Source organism: Ischnura elegans, chromosome 10 (genome assembly GCF_921293095.1).
Source record: "Ischnura elegans chromosome 10, ioIscEleg1.1, whole genome shotgun sequence".
NCBI classification, from domain to species: Eukaryota; Metazoa; Arthropoda; class Insecta; order Odonata; family Coenagrionidae; genus Ischnura; species Ischnura elegans.
In genome coordinates, this window is record NC_060255.1 from 106,978,164 (window position 1) to 106,997,494 (window position 19,331).

General features: G+C 41.0%; 1 protein-coding gene across 10 annotated transcripts in view; it reads right to left on the reverse strand.

Moving 5' to 3' along the window:
* Positions 1-19,331, reverse strand: part of LOC124167378 (rho guanine nucleotide exchange factor 11) — a 558,219-nt gene that overhangs the window by 75,575 nt on the left and 463,313 nt on the right. For all 10 annotated transcript variants that reach the window (XR_006866674.1, XM_046545401.1, XM_046545404.1 and 7 more), the window contains one exon: positions 19,147-19,228. Coding sequence is in view for 9 of the 10 variants with exons in the window: in XM_046545401.1 (XP_046401357.1) it covers positions 19,147-19,228 (82 nt within the window). In the remaining variant the exon portion in view is untranslated. The remainder of the gene's footprint in view (positions 1-19,146; positions 19,229-19,331) is intronic.

A 19,331-nucleotide genomic window follows, 5' to 3' on the forward strand; every position in this document is an offset into this window, starting at 1 on the left:
CGAAGTTGATGAAGTAGTGCACGCAGAAATGGATAGCCGTTGCGACAGAATGGTATTGCAAGAGGACCTCGCCGCCATTAATGAATGGGGACGCACTCGGGAATTAAACCTTGAAAAGTGAGTGGTAATGAATATTAGGGAAAAGGGTATCTCTTCAAGAAGACGTTACACCGCTTACGGGATCCAACTATTGAAAGTCGGATTCGTGAAATACTTAGGTGTATCATTATTCTCTCGAAGGGGCGGGGAAGCCAATGGCAAACTAACAACTCATTGTCAGATTCGTAAATAGAATTCTCGGGAAATGAGATAGAAGGGCGAAAGATAGAATCTGCCTGACTGTAATTACTGATAGACGCTAAGCGAGTTCGGCTGGTTATATTTTCAAGTGCGCTTAGAAAAATATAAGCAACATTTACAAAGTCGGAGAGGAATATACACCAGACAAATGTGAAAATATCCTTCGTCCACAGTCGTACTTAAGTAGACGAGATCACGAGGAGAAGATAAAGGAAATAGACAGCAAAATAGAGGGAATAAAAATATGCCATTCTTTCCAAATACAACATCAGGGATAGCTACGCTTCCTCGATTCATAATATTAGTCGCAGCCGTCGCTAGGTAAACCGATTCCTAGTTTCTCTACGAGAGTTTTTTTTTATCTTTTTTTCGTCCTCACATATTTTCACCCTATTTTTTGCTATCTCTTCACTAATAGGTATCTGTTGACCTTTCTTTCTTCTCAGAAAGCCCTTGGCCCAATTATACACTTGCATCCATATACCTATACTAATCACATACAATTTGCTAATATTAGCTTGCTATTTAGGTGTTTTTGGGTCGTGGTCTCCGGTTGCACGAACCGAGGCACGCCTGTTGGGAGCTCAGACCACCAGGATGAATGTATATGCCATATATTTACTACTGTATATTTTCTATGACCAAGTAGTGTGTACGAAGAAACTTATAGCATGCTAGTAATTGGTCAACCCCTCCCAAACACCCTAACGGTGGCTCGCAGGGAATCCATCGCATGTAAATCAGTTGGACCATATTTGCAGGGTTGACTCGTTCAAGTTGATAGGTATGATACTAGTTCAAAACGATGTCTCCTTACTTTTTCAAAGAGGGCACAAAAACTTCACGATGGCAGACATCTAAAAGGAAATGACGCGCTTCATCTTTCTATTAGAAAAAGAGTAACAGTCGTTAGAATTTTCATCGCCGAAATCTGGAAATTGAGATTCATGCTTACGCTGCTGAATGCGTTCATCATCCCAAACTTCGTGAAAATCGGCTTTCGTAGAATCAGTGATAGACTTGACACGAAAACATCCAAATGCTAAAAATGTGTTGAATCTTCCAAAGGTTTACGAGTCAACTCCTATGGGAACTAACTTTGTAAATTCCCTTCAACTTTTCATCAGGTAAAACCTGTAATCCTGAAAGTTGAGATACTTGTTTACGCCGTTGAATGTGTTCATCATATCAAGTTCCGTGAAAATCGAGGGACTTTCGAAAAACCGGCGATGTGCCTGACCCATTTGCCCTGTACCTGTGCACTATGCTTCCCCTGCGCTGGTGTCCGCCGCCAGGGGGGAGCACCTTGGGGTCGGGTGCCGTCGCGGTGGTGACGAGCGAGCCGCGCCTTTCCGTCGCGCGCATCCGCTCCATGGCGCCCTTGTCCAGCGACAGCGACTTGCGCCGGATGTCTCGAAGCATCCTCTCTCCACGACTGATAACTACTTCACTGATGTTCAAGGGGGCATCTTACACCACTTGACACTATTCACCACAACATCAAACAACAAGGGCGGCGATCTAAACGAAGACGCCCGACGGGGGAGGAGATAACAGGGGGCGTCGCCATGGGAACACGACCATAAACCAACAATGCACAAAAACACTCGATCACAACAACAATGAAGTCAACAACAATAACACACGGCGCAAGCGAGGCGAGAGGACGGAGTCTACCGATGAACCGCGGGGCTATGCGAATGTGAGTAAAGGCCTTGTGTCGCCCACGCCGAAGACAGATGAAGGCGAGGAGAAATCTCGCGGGCGGTGGGCAGCGCGATCGTCATTTGGGGCGGAAAAGAAAACGCACTGGCGTCGTCACCTGCTGCCGCTGCCTCGCTGGATGGACGGCGGCGGCCTTGCACAAGGAGCAGAATGTGGGACGACGACTGAGGTAAGTAAGTATGCATCACCCGTCAACTTCCCCTCCCCCTCCATTGCAGAGGGGGAGTGGGCAGCGAACGGCTCTCCTCCGGCGATGAACCGGTCAGCGGAACGACTCATCAATCACCGCTCCTCCATAATGACGTAATTACCGCATATAAAACACAATCACACGACACTTGACTTCGCATAAGGACTGAGAATATATTCTTGCGAAGGATTCCGCGGTCACTATGTGATGCGATCGCGTTTTCCGGTACCCCACCGCACTCTTCGACGCCTTATGACGACAGTTTCGCCGCCAATCCCGCAACCCCTGGCATGATCCAACTCTGATCCCTCCCCAAGCAGAACTTCTGACACACAGAAGCTAGGGAACCTAGCTAGCTAGGTTGCCAGGGAAACTGTCGACAGCAGTGAGCAAACAACGCGGTGGAATCCCGGAAAACATGATCGCAAATCCGTAAATTCAAGAGCGAGCACAGGACCTCCAGGATCAAAACAAGGATGGACGAAACTCCGTCAATCACACGCTTCTTGGATTCTTACACAAAGTTTGTTTAGATTTGCAGAAACTTTACTGTCGGATGATTTTTTTTCCTCTGGACAGAATGAAACGCCGCTCTCAAAAGTTTACGAATGCGTGGCAAGCGTAGGAAGCCGAGTAACCAGCGGTTGACGACGCAAGGAGGACAAAGTGGAATAGCACAAGAGGCAAAAACGGCATTCTACGTAGAGAATAATCCATCAGATGATATGCATGGAGCATTCCTCTGTATGAGAGACTCTGTATATGGACGTAAACAGCAGCAGAAATGTGAATTCGAAATGTGGTGCTGCCGAAGAATGAGGAAGATGAAAATGGACCGATTGAGGGAGTAAAGAGGAAGAGGTAAGAATTGTGGGAGAAAGGAGAAACATGAGGAACAACGGCCTGATGAGGACAAACGTCGAGAAGAGAGAAAAATGCGTGTTTCTCTCACAATCACTGCAAAGTTAGTTGTGAGTTCATTTACAAATAGATCCCTTGTTTTCATTTTTTTAGCTTTCTACTTTAACTTTCTTTCTACTTTATTTTAATCTGGCAACAACCTGTAATAAGCAGCTTATCATGCCCAAAAATGGACCTATTAAATGTTTTTCAGAGTGTTTTTTAAACCAATAGTCATACTCTACGGATTTCATAACATTTTAAAAGGGATTCTCAATGACTGTATTATAAATACGTTTGATGTAATTTGATGTGCGTATTTGCATTTATAATTTTTAACAATTTTTAATTTGATTTTAAGTATTAAATAAAATTTTAAAGATTGTTAATAAAAAAGAAGAAAGTCTTAAACTAAAGCGCTCAATCCCGCGGTGGACTCATTTCTTCAAACTTACACTACTGCTTTGGACTCTTCGCCACTCTGTGGAAATTTTTGGAAAAGGATTTGGATAAGGGCTATTCTCCTGATCACACACTGCAATGCGGATTAGCATCCCTCCTCACTGACTTCCTAAGCGAAGAAGGTATTCGTGGTTTCATCGATAGTGGTTAACCATATGTATACACACCATAATGACGAGAAATGGTGAATTAAAGATCATTTCCCGTCAAAATAAGACTAATATTAGCAGCTACTTGCATAATGATGTGGGGCCAAAATAACTGAGATCGAAATGAGAGAGAAAACTAGGAGTACTCGAGGTGTACTTACGGAACGATTAAGGTCACTGCATTCATCACTCACAAGCCTCTTTTTTCCGAAGTGCATATACGAAGTCACGATCAATGCGATGGGGAAAGAGAGCGGCTCCGCAGACATGATAACTTTTACTTCCCATAAAGAGTAAGGGAGGCATTTTTAACAGCGGGAAATGAAAACAAATTTGCTTTTACCTACCAATGCATGCATCAATGCTACTGATGCATTTGCATGAATTAATAGCAAATGCATCAGAGCGCAAGAAAGCTATGAAAATCGTGGACACAAGAACGCTATAATTCACATTCCAAGGAAAACGAAACATTTGAATGCTGACACTCCCACCCCAAGTGAAGCCAAGAAATTGCGCATCTGGCCATCTTGAGGACACACCTCTATCACCTTTGCGCTCCATTTAAATGTGTGGGAAATTACGCAACCCTGAAATGGATTTCTCAGTCCATATAATTCGGGTGAGATTGCAACTTGGAAGAGAAATTACTTGTGATTCCAGACTGCATTTTTTGCACCTCAAAATGCAATTTCCTCACGTTCGAATTTGGCGCAATTTCCAATTTTAAATAATGCATTGGAGTCGGCCATTTTTGGAGTGCCCGGACAGGGTTCAGCCTGGCTTTGATTGCTCTTTTGCGCGGAGCAGAGCGACCAGTATTCCATTGCTATCAGTTCAGCAATTTATGCTCACTATTGGGTATAATTGGAAGCATAGCTATTTCCAATTAATTAGCTATCGAGACAGGATCACTCAAATAAAACAATGGAACGTTGGTCGCTAGGCACCGCTATCCAAAATGGATGACTACAAAGTATTTTAAATGGGGATATGCGCAAAATTCAATTGTGAGGATTGTATCATATTGATTTTGAGGTACTACAACCGTAGTAAAGATACCTTGTATTTTAAAATTCGAATTACAGTTCAACCAAATTTTAAGGAGATGAGAAAAAATTCGAAGTTGGATGATATCCTACGATGCATGTACATGGAGCGCATTAATCGAAGTCCTTTCCAAGATGACCAGATGCGCAATTTTTTTATTTCACTTTGGTGTCAATTCTCCATTGTTATTGATATCAGTGGTAACGACCCAATGTTCACACTATTCGTAAGCCTCAAAAATAAAAATTCCTCAAATATTCGTATTTTTCCCATTGAAATATATGTTGGGAGGTACACTTCTGATTAAGTTCAGCTTGATGGCGTGAGCAGCGCCGTCAAGGCGATTGTATTGAGTTCACGCGAATACACGCGCCACCGCCGACGCCCCAAGAGATTACATATTTCTTCAAAGAGAGAGATTATTTATAGAGGGGAAATATTTTAGAGGGTGCGAATGAGTTAGTACGCGCGTCCGCCGCCGGAGCGCTGCTATCTTTCCTTCGTGCGATCGTAAAAAAAGGCAGGATGATATAAATGCAGGTGGTAGGAGCGCATTCGAAAACAAAAAACACAAACGCGAGCATAACATCCTCAATACCTCCCATTCACATTAACGTCATTCATACGCACAGCGTAGTTCCTACGAAGGCATTCCCGGTGAAATTTTGAAACGATAACGCATTCCGAGCTTCCACCCCATTGTGTTGACACCTCGTGACGACAGTTTCGCCAACTATCCAGATAGTATTTCATTAGGAGACATTCCGCAGAAAAAAACATCTTAATTGCCCAGATATGACCTTGCCGAATCACGTTTGAAATTTTCGGATTCATTTTTACATCTAAAATTACTTTTACCCTCCGGTTTGTACGGTATATAAGGTGGACATTGTGGTGATCGGTCACAAAAACAAATTCAGGTGGTAAATATTGCCGTCCCCAGTTTCAGTCTTGAATTCGAATCGGTTATCAATTGATTACAGCGACATTAATCTCACATCAACCATATGCACATAGTTGAGAAAAATTTCGTAAGACTAAGTCACGATTTGTCACCACTGCCAATAGCATTCATCATTGGCATGTGCTATATACAGAATAAAGTCTCTCATAAAATTAATACCCTTTACGGCTGTGCAATCGTCAATGTTAATCCATTTGATGATATCATTAGCCTTCCAAGTCAACCATAACTTTCATTATTTCTGTGGTTTATTTTCTAATGAAAATACACCAAAAATCATCCGCACTTAATCATTCTATTGATTAAGATAGGTTTGCAAATGACCTGAATCTCCCAACCTGTACTTCCCTCTTCAGTACATAATAAGGCCCATCCCCTTTAATTCTACATCCTATTCTCTTCTTCCCCGAATGATTAATATCCTTCTCTCCAAAACTGTTTTCAACATCGCCTCCCCACTCAGAACTCGCTCTACCCAATAAATCTGTCTCCTGTCACCCACCACGTTCAACACTTCGTCGTTCCTCCTCCTCTCCGTCCACTTCACCTTCTTCATAACCACATCTTCCAGCCTCTTTTTTGCGCTCTTTCCTTAGCGCCTATGCTTCAACCCTCTTAATGACCCTCTCCACTCAAAGTCATCATCTTCGACAGCTTTTCCTATAAACATCCACGGTATCCCTCATGGTTAACTTGTTTATCACGACGAATACCAATAAAAATTCAAAATGATCCATACAAAAATACTGTTTTAAGCCTTTTATATATTCTGTGATATAATCTTCTCTGGCCCGATTACTGCATGAAGCAATAGCTCAGTTACAGTCAGAATAAGCGTGAGTTCATGCGTCGTAGTTGCTAATTTAGATCACTTTTGAAATTATCCCATACTTATCCCAAGAGCAACACTTCAATTAAAATTTTCCAGGGACTCGAAATCTCCAATTTCAGTCAATGTGTTTATATTCCGTACATCTGCATCAACCTCCACCTACGCCTAATTAATCATAATCATGAACTGGTTTTCAGCCCTCCGACTGACAGAACCCAAACGCCAAAGTTGTCTCAATCTCCTCCTGCGCCAAAGTTCATCTTCGGTTCCCCTCTAACGCCTGATTATTATTATTATTATTATTGTACAAGTTACAAGTTAGCTATCTGCCAGGTTTGGTAACAGTTTCTATAAAATAAAAAATATGGTAAATGAAAAATACATCAACAAAATGAAACTAGATGGTGAATAATTAAAATGTAATGATATTAATTTCCCAATATAAATCCTTTACACCTCTTCTTGAAAATCCTTACGTTGTCAGGATAGGGCTTTAACAGTTTTGCAGGGAGTCTATTCCATTCAGTAATCGTCCTGTTGAGGCACGAGAATTTCCGAATTACGTTAGACCTTGGTGGCCGGCATTTCATCTTGCATAGGTGATTATCCTCACTTCGTCTCTCATTTTTATCCTCTTCTCTTCGCACTGTTTCCTCGACTGCTGTACACATTCCCAATCTAATTCACTCTTCTCTCCTGAATGGTTTCATAAAGTCTTTCCTCCGCAACTCTTTATCCACCACCTCCTAATTTCTTACTCACTTCCCCCCTCACTCCCCCGCTGGCCACCGCATCTCAAATGCGTTGATCCTATCCCTCTCTCTTCTTCCAAAGATATTTACAAATATTCGCGCAAATACGACGGAGGGGGTAGCTTTTTGAAGTCCTCCAGTCCCGACACGAGGTGCAATAAAATATTCGCGATATTAATCGATCTGAGAGCGGGTCGACACAGATCATGGCCATCGACATAGTTTGTCGAGAAGATCTGACGATACCGAAAGGAAACGACGCCGCTCAATTTTACGACGACAGTAAAAAAGTGTTGAGTCGCAGATAAAAACATGCCGCTCCGAAGGAGTGAGCGAGGTTGATCCCAACACCACTTGCCGCTGCACTCCCGAAATTTTCGTTCATTCCTTCATACCGTTCATATCGAAATGATGCGAGATTATCACCAAGGCCAGGGAGATTATCAGGGAACATCGAGAATTGCAGTATGCCTACGTCATTTTATGTTCATTTAAAAACGTGCTCTTCTGATCGACTCCTTTATCAATTTCATTATTTTGTGGCTCATGGGTGTAAGCTTCGAAAATGGCGACAGTGCTTTTTTTTTCATTTTTCGATCCCTCGTTTAATTCCGACGCTATTCGCGACCGAAAAGAGACCGCCCTAATCATTTCGCACACAAGTTGATGACGTCAATAGCTCGCGCCAAGCGCACCACCGCACATTCACACTTATTTTCAGATTTTTCATACTTGGCCTCGCGTGGTTCGTTGAGTTCTTTGAACTCTTGCGAGCAATTCGTTACCTGGTGTTAAGTCCCTTACTCCTTGGAGTTAATCTGTATTTCTGACTTCGGGCTCAAATCCAGTGAATTCACTGATTTATCCATATACGCGCAACTGATAGGAAGTTCGATAAGTGGCCGGCTAAGGTGCGCGTGTAACGGCTCACAACCGCGGGAACGGTTCATTTCCATTGTCCATCGTTGTTCCCTCTTATTCGCTACGAAAAATCGGTGGCTTAAACTCTTTCACGCGTGAGTTCATGACGTCATGAACTCCTGTCGAGCGGTTCACCACTCCTCGTCCTTTAGCGTTCGATTCGCGGTTTTCGTCGTTGTTTACAACTTTGTGAGCGATTACCTCCGTCAATAAAAGGTTCTCTTTCAAGGAGTAACTTCTCTACATGTTTCTTCAACATAGAACGTTTCCAAAGTGTTTGATAAACGCTTTGGAAACAAATCTAACTATTATTTTATTTTACAATGGCAACAAGCTGTATTAAGCAGCTTATCATGACCAAAAATGGGCCAATTTAATGTTTTTCAGAGTGTTTTTAAACCAACAGTCATACTCTACAGATTTCATAACATTCTAAAAGGGATTCTAAATGACTGTATTATAAATACGTTTAATGTAATTCTATATGCGTATCTCTATTTGTATTTGCATTGATAACTTTTGACAATTTTTAATTTGATTTTAAGTATTAAATAAATTTTTAAAATGGTACATTAAAAAGAAACTGTTGACCTCTTAAACTAAAGCGCTCAATCCCGCGAAGGACTCATTTCTTCCGCATGTTAAACTAACTTACATTCGAGACATGTCGTGTAAACTTATATTACTACTTTGGACTCTTCGCCACTCCGTGTAAATTTTTGGATAAGAATTAAAATATGCCGCTACTGTAAAAATGAATCAAGCATCCACAAGACCGACTGGGGTCTCCTAGTCCATAGTAAAAAGGGGGTGGGAGTTACCGCGCAAACGGAGCCAATCCGAGACTTCCCAACATGGCGGCCGACTACCATGCATTTTTCGAGATAGGAAAATACGGCGATGAAATTATAGATATATTTGGACAGCCCGTCCGCTGGGTCTGTCAGTGACATTCGCAAGTGACGCACGTGGTCAGCAGGCCGTGCGACAAACATTCAGCTCACTCAACGCTGAGAACAAAAGAAGGCAGAGGCAGTCAATCGCGGAGGCAGCGAGTCGACTAATCGAAAGCGATCGCACTTGTCGAACGCACGCAATTCCTCGAGGATGACGTCACACGGCGCTCGCGCATGCAGAAGGAATCGGAACCATCGGCATTAACGTCAATGGGCATTATCCCGGGTAATCAGCTCCTAGAGGGCATGCGTGATGATAATTATTGTTTACCATATTGTTGTTTCGCTCGTGTTATTGACTCAACCCTCGGGTAGGTATCGAGTATCTCATGGCGTCCAGATATTAGCCATTTTCTGTGTGTATAAAGACGTCATCGTAGTTGACGAAGCAAAACAGAAATACTCAGTAGAATAGCTCAGGCTAAGAGGGCATGGTGGGTAAATAATAGTCTACTTACTGCTGAGAATATATGGAAAAAATTCATCAGACTCTACATATGGGGCATGTTTCCTCATGGGAGCAAGGCATTGAAGTTAACAGCAGCCGAGAAGCCAGAAGTGGAAGCATTCGTTGCAACCGAAGACTGATGAAGATAAAATAGATCAACCGAATAAGTCATGATGAAGTGCTTGGTAGAGTGGGAATTAAGAGAAGTCTTCTAAAAACCCTAAGAATAGAAGCAAAGGACAGCTGCGAATTCGTCACATAGGCCAGTTTATGAAGAATATCAAGTTATACGGATTTAACAGAAAGGAAATACATCACTACAAAAAGGATAGCAGACAGGAGAGAGCAGTGGAGAGCTACGTCAAACCAATCTTCGGATTGACGTCTTCGGATGATGAAAACGACGTCCCAAGCGCGAAGTCGGTTTTCCGAAGACTGGAAGACTAAGGTGGAATAAGATAATGTTTGATATACTCTTCCATTTAATGTATGTTTTACAGCTCTAAGTTAAGTGTATTTAATATTATAAAGCGTTAAAAAAAACCTATTCACTAGGAAACAGCGCACCGGTAGTTTTCTCGTAGTTCTTCAGAAGAAAAGCAGATGGCGTCCGGTCCACGCTAATTTCGTGCTTAATTTGAATTTATGGCCATTTTCTATAAAGCGGCCTTAAGTTCGCATCGACCTACGAACGAGCATTCGCGATGTAAACGAGGAGAGGGTGACCAAACGACACACGCGAAGCGAACGAAAGCGCAGACTCAGCGATATGATATCCGCTTTCGAGCGATTTCTACACCGCTAAGCACACCGTTGCACGTGCTGCCGTCAACATTCATCCAGCCCCTTTCATGTCGTTCATTGACAAACACACACTGAAACACAATCGAGTGGTTCAATCGAGTTCAGCGCATCTTCTGCCTCAGGGGTTATTCTGTATTTCAGAATGAAAATGACCACCTTCTGAGATTTTGTAGGGCCGTACAATGAATCATTCATTGCTCCAGGAAACAGTAATGACACAATGGCAATGAACCATTCCTGTGGCAGGGAGCCGTGTAAAGTAGCAGTAACTCGCGCGCCATGGGCGGTCACTTATGGAACTTCCACAAAAGTTCTCGTATTCGGCTGAACCGTTACGTCATCAAAATTTGAGCCCAATAAGTGGCTTCACAACTCAGCTTTTCGTCAAAGCGATGAGACCTCCCGCTCCATCGGTTAAGTTTGCCCTTTCATAGCCCTACGTAGCGAAAACAAATGAAAAGCGAGAAGCATAGGCTCCTAAAAATCGGTCCGGATGCATGCCATCCTATGATTTCAAGCCAATAGCACAATATGTATCTTGATTTGTGTATTTTCGCGCAGATTTTATTTCTTTAACTATCCTCAACTATCACTTTCACTAGAAGTAAATATAGCGATCATCCAATCGTTAATCATGGGTACCAGCATACGCATAATTATAGCCTTACATTATTTCCTGATTTGGCACATACGAGCAATAAGACAAAAGCATGAACTCAGCGAACATAAGTAACGTGAAAAGTTATCTGGAACCCGGGGCGGTCTGGCCAGGTCGGCTGGACGGCAATCGCCAAAGGCTTCGAGCTTAGAGCCAACACAATGATCATCGTGATAGCGTATATGAAAGGTGTAATTAAAATTCGGAGCTGCCATTGAGTGAAGAGACTCAAAACTACTTAAACCAAAAAGTTTTCTTGCAATTATAAAATTCTACTCTTTCATTACCTAGTTGCTCTATTTACAACATATTCGGAGCAAAATGATAATATAAAAAGAAAATAAATGTGTCAGAAGATAAAACAGAACATGATACTTTTTTGAAAGGATTGTTCGAAAAGGTTATTTTTAAGTTTTTTTTTAGATTTCAGTGGAGTTACAAGGAATTAATTCACTAAATAGATAATAGTACCATAATACATTATTAAATTTTATTAGCTGTGAAATTCTCACTTTACAAAGTAGGTATTTTTTCTGACGAAATGGTACTTTTTCTTAACTTTTATCCATTTTTTTTAAGAGCCAGAATAGCGTCAAAATCCAATTCTGGGCATCTAACTACATAATACATTTTCTTGGGGAAGACCACCGCATTCCCTGGTAAGGAAGGCCACATTTTGAGCCCTATTCGAGGGCCTCCAATCACCCCATATCGCCCCTGTCTGGAATACTTATTAATGATTATACCGATGTTCCAACAAATTAGCCAACTCACGCTACATAAATAGCCTCCACTAAGCAGATCATGAGGGTACAATCATATATTATTTCAACAAGGTATTTGAGGAATTTAAATAACAATAGTAACCGAACGAGCTCCCACGTTATATTAATTAGTGATACCGACGACGGACGTCTTTTATGCTAATGTACGCTCCTCCTTGATTGTATTCTACTCCGGAGCTACCATTTTTCTTGTTTATAGGAAAAGTCGAAACATCGATGCTTAAAACTTTAGAATAATATTAACTAATGAAATTAATAGCATTCTTTAATCCCACTTGAGCTACTTCAGCATTTCTGTTTACCTAAGCTTTCTAAATGGAAACAGAAATTCTATATCGCCCGCGTATCGCCGCCTCCACGCAAAGAAAATCCAACGCGAACGGCTTTTTCTGCAACGATGCAACGCGCTGGCGACCTGACGTCATCAATTCTCGAAGACGGGATCTGATTGGCTGGCGAGCCGCGGCGTCAACGCCACGCCGAGCCGTGAATCCACCCAAATCCGGAAATACAGAATTACCTTCCCGGTCTACAATGGGACATGCGCTGCAAGGGAGCCTTAATGCCATTCCACAATGGTAATTAGCCGTAAGGAAGATAATCAAGCTCATCCTTATGGATTACGACTTAACGTCAAGCCAATGGGAGTGCGTCATAAGCACGACTGCAGTCAGTGTAGTGCGTAGTCTAGCCAAACCGCAGTCAGTGCAGTGTCTCGTCAAACCGGAAGTGGGAGGTCGTTAATACAACAAAAGATCGCAGAGAAAGTTAAGGTTTTGCTTCATTGAGCTAAGTATTACATTCCGTATTAATGAATTTAGAACTTTGATTCCGACTAGCACTAAAGAAAATGAAAAAACGCAAAAAAAATCTGAGTAGACAACACCGACAACACTAGAATCAAGTCGCTAAATGTGGTGGAATACATACAAAAATTAGAAGGAGAAATAAGTGCAGCGAAACAATAGTGCACTGAGAGTCTGGAAAAAAAGCGTTTCTTTAAAAATAGATCGGCAAACTCCAGTTTCACGCGAAATTAAGCAATGAAAACAAAAGTCTCGACTCTTAAGCCCGTATGACACTTGCCAATTTATTGGCCAATATATCGGCGCGCAATATTGGTTAAAATATTGGGCTTTAGGCATCGTATGACACGTAACAATATTTACACCAATATTGGCCGTTATAGTGTTCTAATACCCCACTAGAGAACGCCAAATAACACAAAATGACAAAAGAGCATCTCAAGACGCAGATTGATTGCCAATGAGCTACAGAATGGGAGGTGGCATAATAATTGTAAATTTAATAACTATTTCGAGGGGCTGCAAAGATATTTTCGAATTGCTCGAAATTTCATTCGGGTGAGTTCCTTGAATGATGAGAGATAGGAAATATTGTGATCTCATAGGTGAGCCAAGATAACGTAGCGGCTCGTTTTGGCTGGAATATGTTCATCGAATAAACAGAGATTGTGTCATCAATTGGGACTTTCACCCGAAACTTTAGCGCTCAAATCATGAAAAATAGTTTAATAATTGTAACTTAAACAAAATATAGACGCAATCGAGGAGAATCACGACGTTTTTATTCATTAAATATCCGAAATGTTATTTCCGAATGACCCACTTTAGACAGTTGATGTTTGTGAATTTATGTTCTCTCAAAGTACATATTAATTATTTGAGCTATTCCATGGATTGCTATGCTTCTAAAGTTTTTATATATGATATTAAAATTCCGAGGTGAAATGTTTTGCAAAGAGCTTATAGATTTGGCCACTAGGAGTCGACGAGACTGAGTTCTGATTGGAGATTGGCCTCGAGAAAATAGAACCCGTTCTAAAATCTAGATTGGCCAAGAAATTGTGCCCAATATTGTGAAACGGAGATTGGGCTAGAAATTGGTGTGTGTCAGTGGGTCCACAATCCAATATCCAATGGATTGGCCAATAAATTGGGAAGTGTCATACGGGCTTTAGACATGATATCGTAACTCACAATCAGCCGCTTACGCCTGCGACTTCATTTGGAATTCATATTCAACACTAACTCACTCAGCCCCTAGCCGATCATTGACTAACGCCGCTCTGAAAAACAATGCAGGAGTTGAAATTGAGTTTGGAGTTCAGTGAATCGAAGATCCATTTCCAGGCAACGAAAAAACGGCGCGTTGTTCTACGCTTTCCAGGCACTACACTAAATGCAATGGTCTCAGAGCGGCCTCATTCATGATGAGTTGAAGTGGATGAGTTAGGCTGGGAATATTTACGAGAGCGCAGAGCAAACTATTGGCTAAATTCATCAAGCAAATACCGAGAGGAGTTTTACTAATACGGTGAGAAAAATATACTTCGTTTGAAGTCGTACTGAGGCGGAAGTGATGATGAGAAGAACAAGGATGGCAAAAAGGGGCGATTTAAAATGTCACTATTTCCTCGTAATATCTGAGATAAAAACAGAAAACTCGAATCATATAATAATTTCAGGACTCTAAGACTGATTTTCCTTATCCATTTGTATTTTTATTGTTATTACTGCTTTTTTTACAATTTTTTCTATGTCTCATCATTATTAGGTATTACTTGGCCTTCATTCCTTTATGGAAGACCCTTTTCCTCATGCAAGATTTCATCTTTTCTCAGTGAATTATATGAATAAATAATTCTTGGGTTTATAGCCAAGTATGAAAATTTGTGGCTTATGTTTCAATGGAATATTGTCCTCTGAGAGTAATGGATTGCTGGTATTCCTTCCTGTGCTTGTTTATCCGTTTAATCCGAGGGGCATTGCTTTCTCCTTCTTTCTCATATTTTTCAAATCAATGGTTTCCATTCCCTGCTTAGTTTATACCCAGAGTCTCAATTCAAGTTGTTCTCCACCACCCTAACCTCAACTGCTCTTATAAGGAGACAATCCCAAAACATAAGCACCTTACAGACCACTTGAACTTCATCAGAGGAGTTGACAATACCTTCTGATATGCAAACCTATTCCTGATTCTAACCTTGCTTGGATGTACTGACATTGATTACTAACTGAAACCAAATTTTATTATTCTATTTGAAGTGAATTTGTCTGCATATCAGGTTTTGAGGAGCTAAACACGCTTAGTGGGAGTTCTCACTGCCTGTATGAACGTGTACTTGTTATTTTTATCATTTTATATTTTTGATGACCATGTAGTGTGCATGTGGAGGGCGTACTGCTTCCTGATGATTGGTTCCTGGATGATTCCAAACACCCTCGAGGTGGCTCACAGGGTATTATGCTGATGATTGATGATTACTGTATTTTGGCATGCATGGGGCAGCTGCAGCCAGCAAGGGACCTGCCAACATGGTAGACTTAAGGTCCACTATAATTGGGTAAATGCACCAGATTGGAAGGTCAGAGTGGTGAGTACCTATAATCATTCCATTGAATTGAATGCCTGACAAGTAATAAAGAAACTATTTATGAAACTCTTTCCTGAATGTAAGGGCTGTATTCTTAGTCGACCCTACATATCCGTCCCTACATAACAAAAGGCCCCTACATGCGTTTCTCAGTCGACCCTACATAAGTGGTGGGGGGTTATTCCATCGTCAAGTTCTCTTAAATGACGTAGATGATGAACAGTGCCAATTTTCCACTCTGGTGGCATGATGGGAACTAACTATGAAACTAAGAAAAGACCTCTGATAATTTTCGGGCGTATTGTTACGGCAACGGCTCAAGGTAAATAAACAATCTGTGTCGTCCACCACGTCATGTCGATCCCTTAATTATCGCTACAAATACTCTCATATCAAGCCAAAAGTAGAACCTTATTGTCTTTAAATTACTTCAAAAGTGGTATTTTCAAGATAGTAATAAGTACAGAGCAAATATGATCATTGACGTGGGAACTTACGTTGCATCATCAAGGTTCGTCATTCGCTTTTACCTTCCGTGGTTAAGTTTACTATGTGGCAAATAGTGGCATGAAAATTCATTTTCTATGGTTATACGTAAACAAAGTATTGGTTTCCCAAAAGTAATCCAAGTGCCAAACGTAAAAAATATTATTATATATTTGTAGAAACAAGGTAAATGTATACAACTGTATTGTTCTTATTAGTTCAATCAATTTTATAATTTATTTAATTAACTTGGTGGCTATAATGTAGTATTATTACCTTTCCGATGTGTTACTGTACATTTTAAAATGGTTTGTGTGAGCTCGTCTCCCTTAATATCCATTGCAATGAAGATTTTTTTAATCATAGTGATCAGCAGACGATATCTGGCCGCCATGTTTTTGTAGGGTGTAGGGCTGGTTCGGATACCCTACATCAAGTAGGTCCCATTTAATCCCAAAAATGGTCATATGTAGGGCTTGATGTGGCGTATGTAGGGCGAGATCGGTTTATGTAGGGGCTGATGACGTATCCAGGGTCGGTTGGCCCTACAGGGTCGACTAAGAATACGGACCTAAATGCTGATTACTCCACTAAAAGAGGGACAACCACACACTTTTTATGCAAGCGTTACAGGAGAATGGATTAGGGAGCTGCATCCAACCAATCTTTATATGTTTTACTCTTTGTGAGCTAGAGTGAGAAAACAGACCAATAACACAGGCATTGGATCTTCAACATCAGCAAGTAAACCAAAAATTCCTATTACAAAGGAAAAGATACCATAGCTTTATAAATAAAATGATGATCGCTTCCTCACACCAACATGAATGTTCCACTGTTCCTGTTACTAAGAATGTTGGCCACTGACATATTCATTCTTCCTTTGGAAATTTTATTTGAATTTATAGCTGGTGAAATGACTTACAGTTGTGGCCTCATTTTCTTTTACTAAGGGCTAACTACATAATAAGGAAAACTTTTGGACTATCAATTGTAATGAGAGTGTTAAGAATAGAAGAACTTGGAAGATATTTACCAGAAGAGGTAGAAAGTAAGGAAACATTCACACCTATGGCTAATGCCAATAGTCTCAAAAAAGAAGAGCCAAAAACTATTTACTACAAACATATCTTCTATAAAAAATGCAGACAATCACCAGATGACAAGTTTGTAACGTCTCATTTTATCGTGAGAACCTACAAAATTATTAATCCCTGACTTTGGCAAAAAGGGCTTAAAACAGAAGCTTGCATGTAAGTGCATTCAGACGAAAGCTCAAACTAAACAATACTTGAATTACAGGCACACCTTTTTTCCCAGAATTAAGAGTCAAAAGTGCAGTTAAGGCACCGATTCCTTCTCTGCTTATGCTACTCTCCAAATTGATTACATTTTACTCCTCTTCCTCATCACAAAAGCACGAGGTAATCACCAAAACAAAAGAGTTCCCTAGAGGGTCCACTTGTATGAAATGTGGCTAGATAAATTCTGATACGCAAACATTGAGGCTTTGAGAATGGCCAAAAGCATGATTGCACTACATCCATACAATGATCCCTTCAAGTCTCCAGCGGCTCCCAGCCTAATTTGCTTAACATCTGGGTAACACTGTCTGTAATTCCGTAACAGTTTTTGACAAAACGTGCAGCCTTCCTTTGTATTTTATTCAGTTCAAGTCTTTCTGCACCGGATCCCATACGCTTGCTGCATATTCAAGGTGTGGTCGGACAAATGCGCAATAGCACCTTTCTTTCACTTTCTCATCCAAAAATCTTCCCGCAATATGCTTGATGAATCCTAATTTCTTCAGGACTATGACTCAAATATTCTTTATATGTGTTCCCCATGTGAGGTTCGAGGTTATCGTAACTCCTAGGTACTTCACTTCGTCTTTTGCCTTTATATTATCACCATCCAAAGCGTAAACATGGTTATAGTAAGAAGAACTCTGCAAAAAATGCACCGACGTGCATTTGGGATCAGGCAGTCTCTAAAAATTCTCATCCACAGCCGGGATTTGATCCCCAGACCATGGGGTCATTTCTATAGGTAGACAGAATAGTAAAAGATGAAGCTAAGTTTGCAGCCAAAATTCTCTCTTTAGCTCACTTACAATCCTCGCACGCAGGGCCAGATTTTTCTATAGACTAACTACGCTTCAGTTTAGGGCAGGGATCGGCCACCTTTTACGATGGAAGATCCAAAATTTGTGCAACCAGCTACGCAGCTACATTTCAACACTGCTTTCATTTGACTTCGAGCAATGTACTTAATATTAAGATGCTTTATCCTCTATCCTACCTACATTCTTGGTTTTTATCCTGTTTGCAATGTTTTTTGAGCATTGAAAATAAAATAATATAATTATTAGTTTTTGCACATGGAACTGGAAGTTTGCAATTTGAAATCGAAAGAGCCGCAACTTAACATCTAAAGAGCTGTATGCAGAGCGTGAGCCGTAGGTTGCCAACCCTTGGCCTAAGACCTCAAGATTAAGAAGGCCTATGTTCAAAAGAATTGTTTAGCCTTAATGGGAATTAAAACTTAAAATTGTGTGTGGTGCAGGGGCCTCGTAATTGGAATGGCCAAGGACCTCATTTCATTTTTGTATGAAGATTTCCACAGCTTACTTTATCAATGTTGGTGGTTGCTTTCGGGAAATGCTGCGCAGGTAACATTATCTGCTCGACGTTTCACTCCTCCTACTGGGAGCGTTTTCAAGAGAATGGGAGGGAAACCTATAACCTCAGCCGCATATGGAGGGGGTTCCTGGCCCAATCTAATGACCAATGGCTATCACCTTCCGTGAAAATTCAAATTGAGTCAACAATGGGTTAACCAAACCTATATAAGCTTGGGATGAGAACGGTTCAATAAGTTTGTTTAATCAGATGGGTAACACGCAAACAAGTGCATTATATTTTACTACCTATTCCTTTAGCAGTGGACATCAGGCATCTTGGCTAAGAACCTATGACATTATGGTATAAGTGTTGCAATATCTCCAAGTGTGGCCTTGGAATATGATAGAGCATAAGGAAAATTCAAAAATCCTCCTCAAGCATATGCAGCGTTACTTCATTAATGGGGAAACTTTTTTGAGGCACACTACGTACACCATAAGAGTGAGTTGCATCCCCACGTTGCATGTTTATGCCGACTGGCTTGCACAACGCAAATCACTGATCTCCAACCATTCCCTCCCTCCCCTTATCACTGTCACGCAACGTGCCTATTGCCATCATCCTTGCAGTCCTCATTCATCTCTAAGCAACGCATTATTGAAACTATTGAATAATACTTTTGAATAAAAATAAGTTGCCGAAAAATTGAGATAACTTGAAGCAAAATGAAAATGAACACTTACGTTTTCCTCTCGGATGACGACACAGCCAACAGTTCGTAGATTTGTGGTCCGCTAGTATTTACAAGGAAGAAGGCCCTCTTGTCTGGAAAATAAAAGAAAACATATATGTAATGCGACTAATAAAAGGTTAAGTCTATTCCAAAATATTCCGGTGAGGTGAAAAAAAGAATCAGTTATGGATTGCA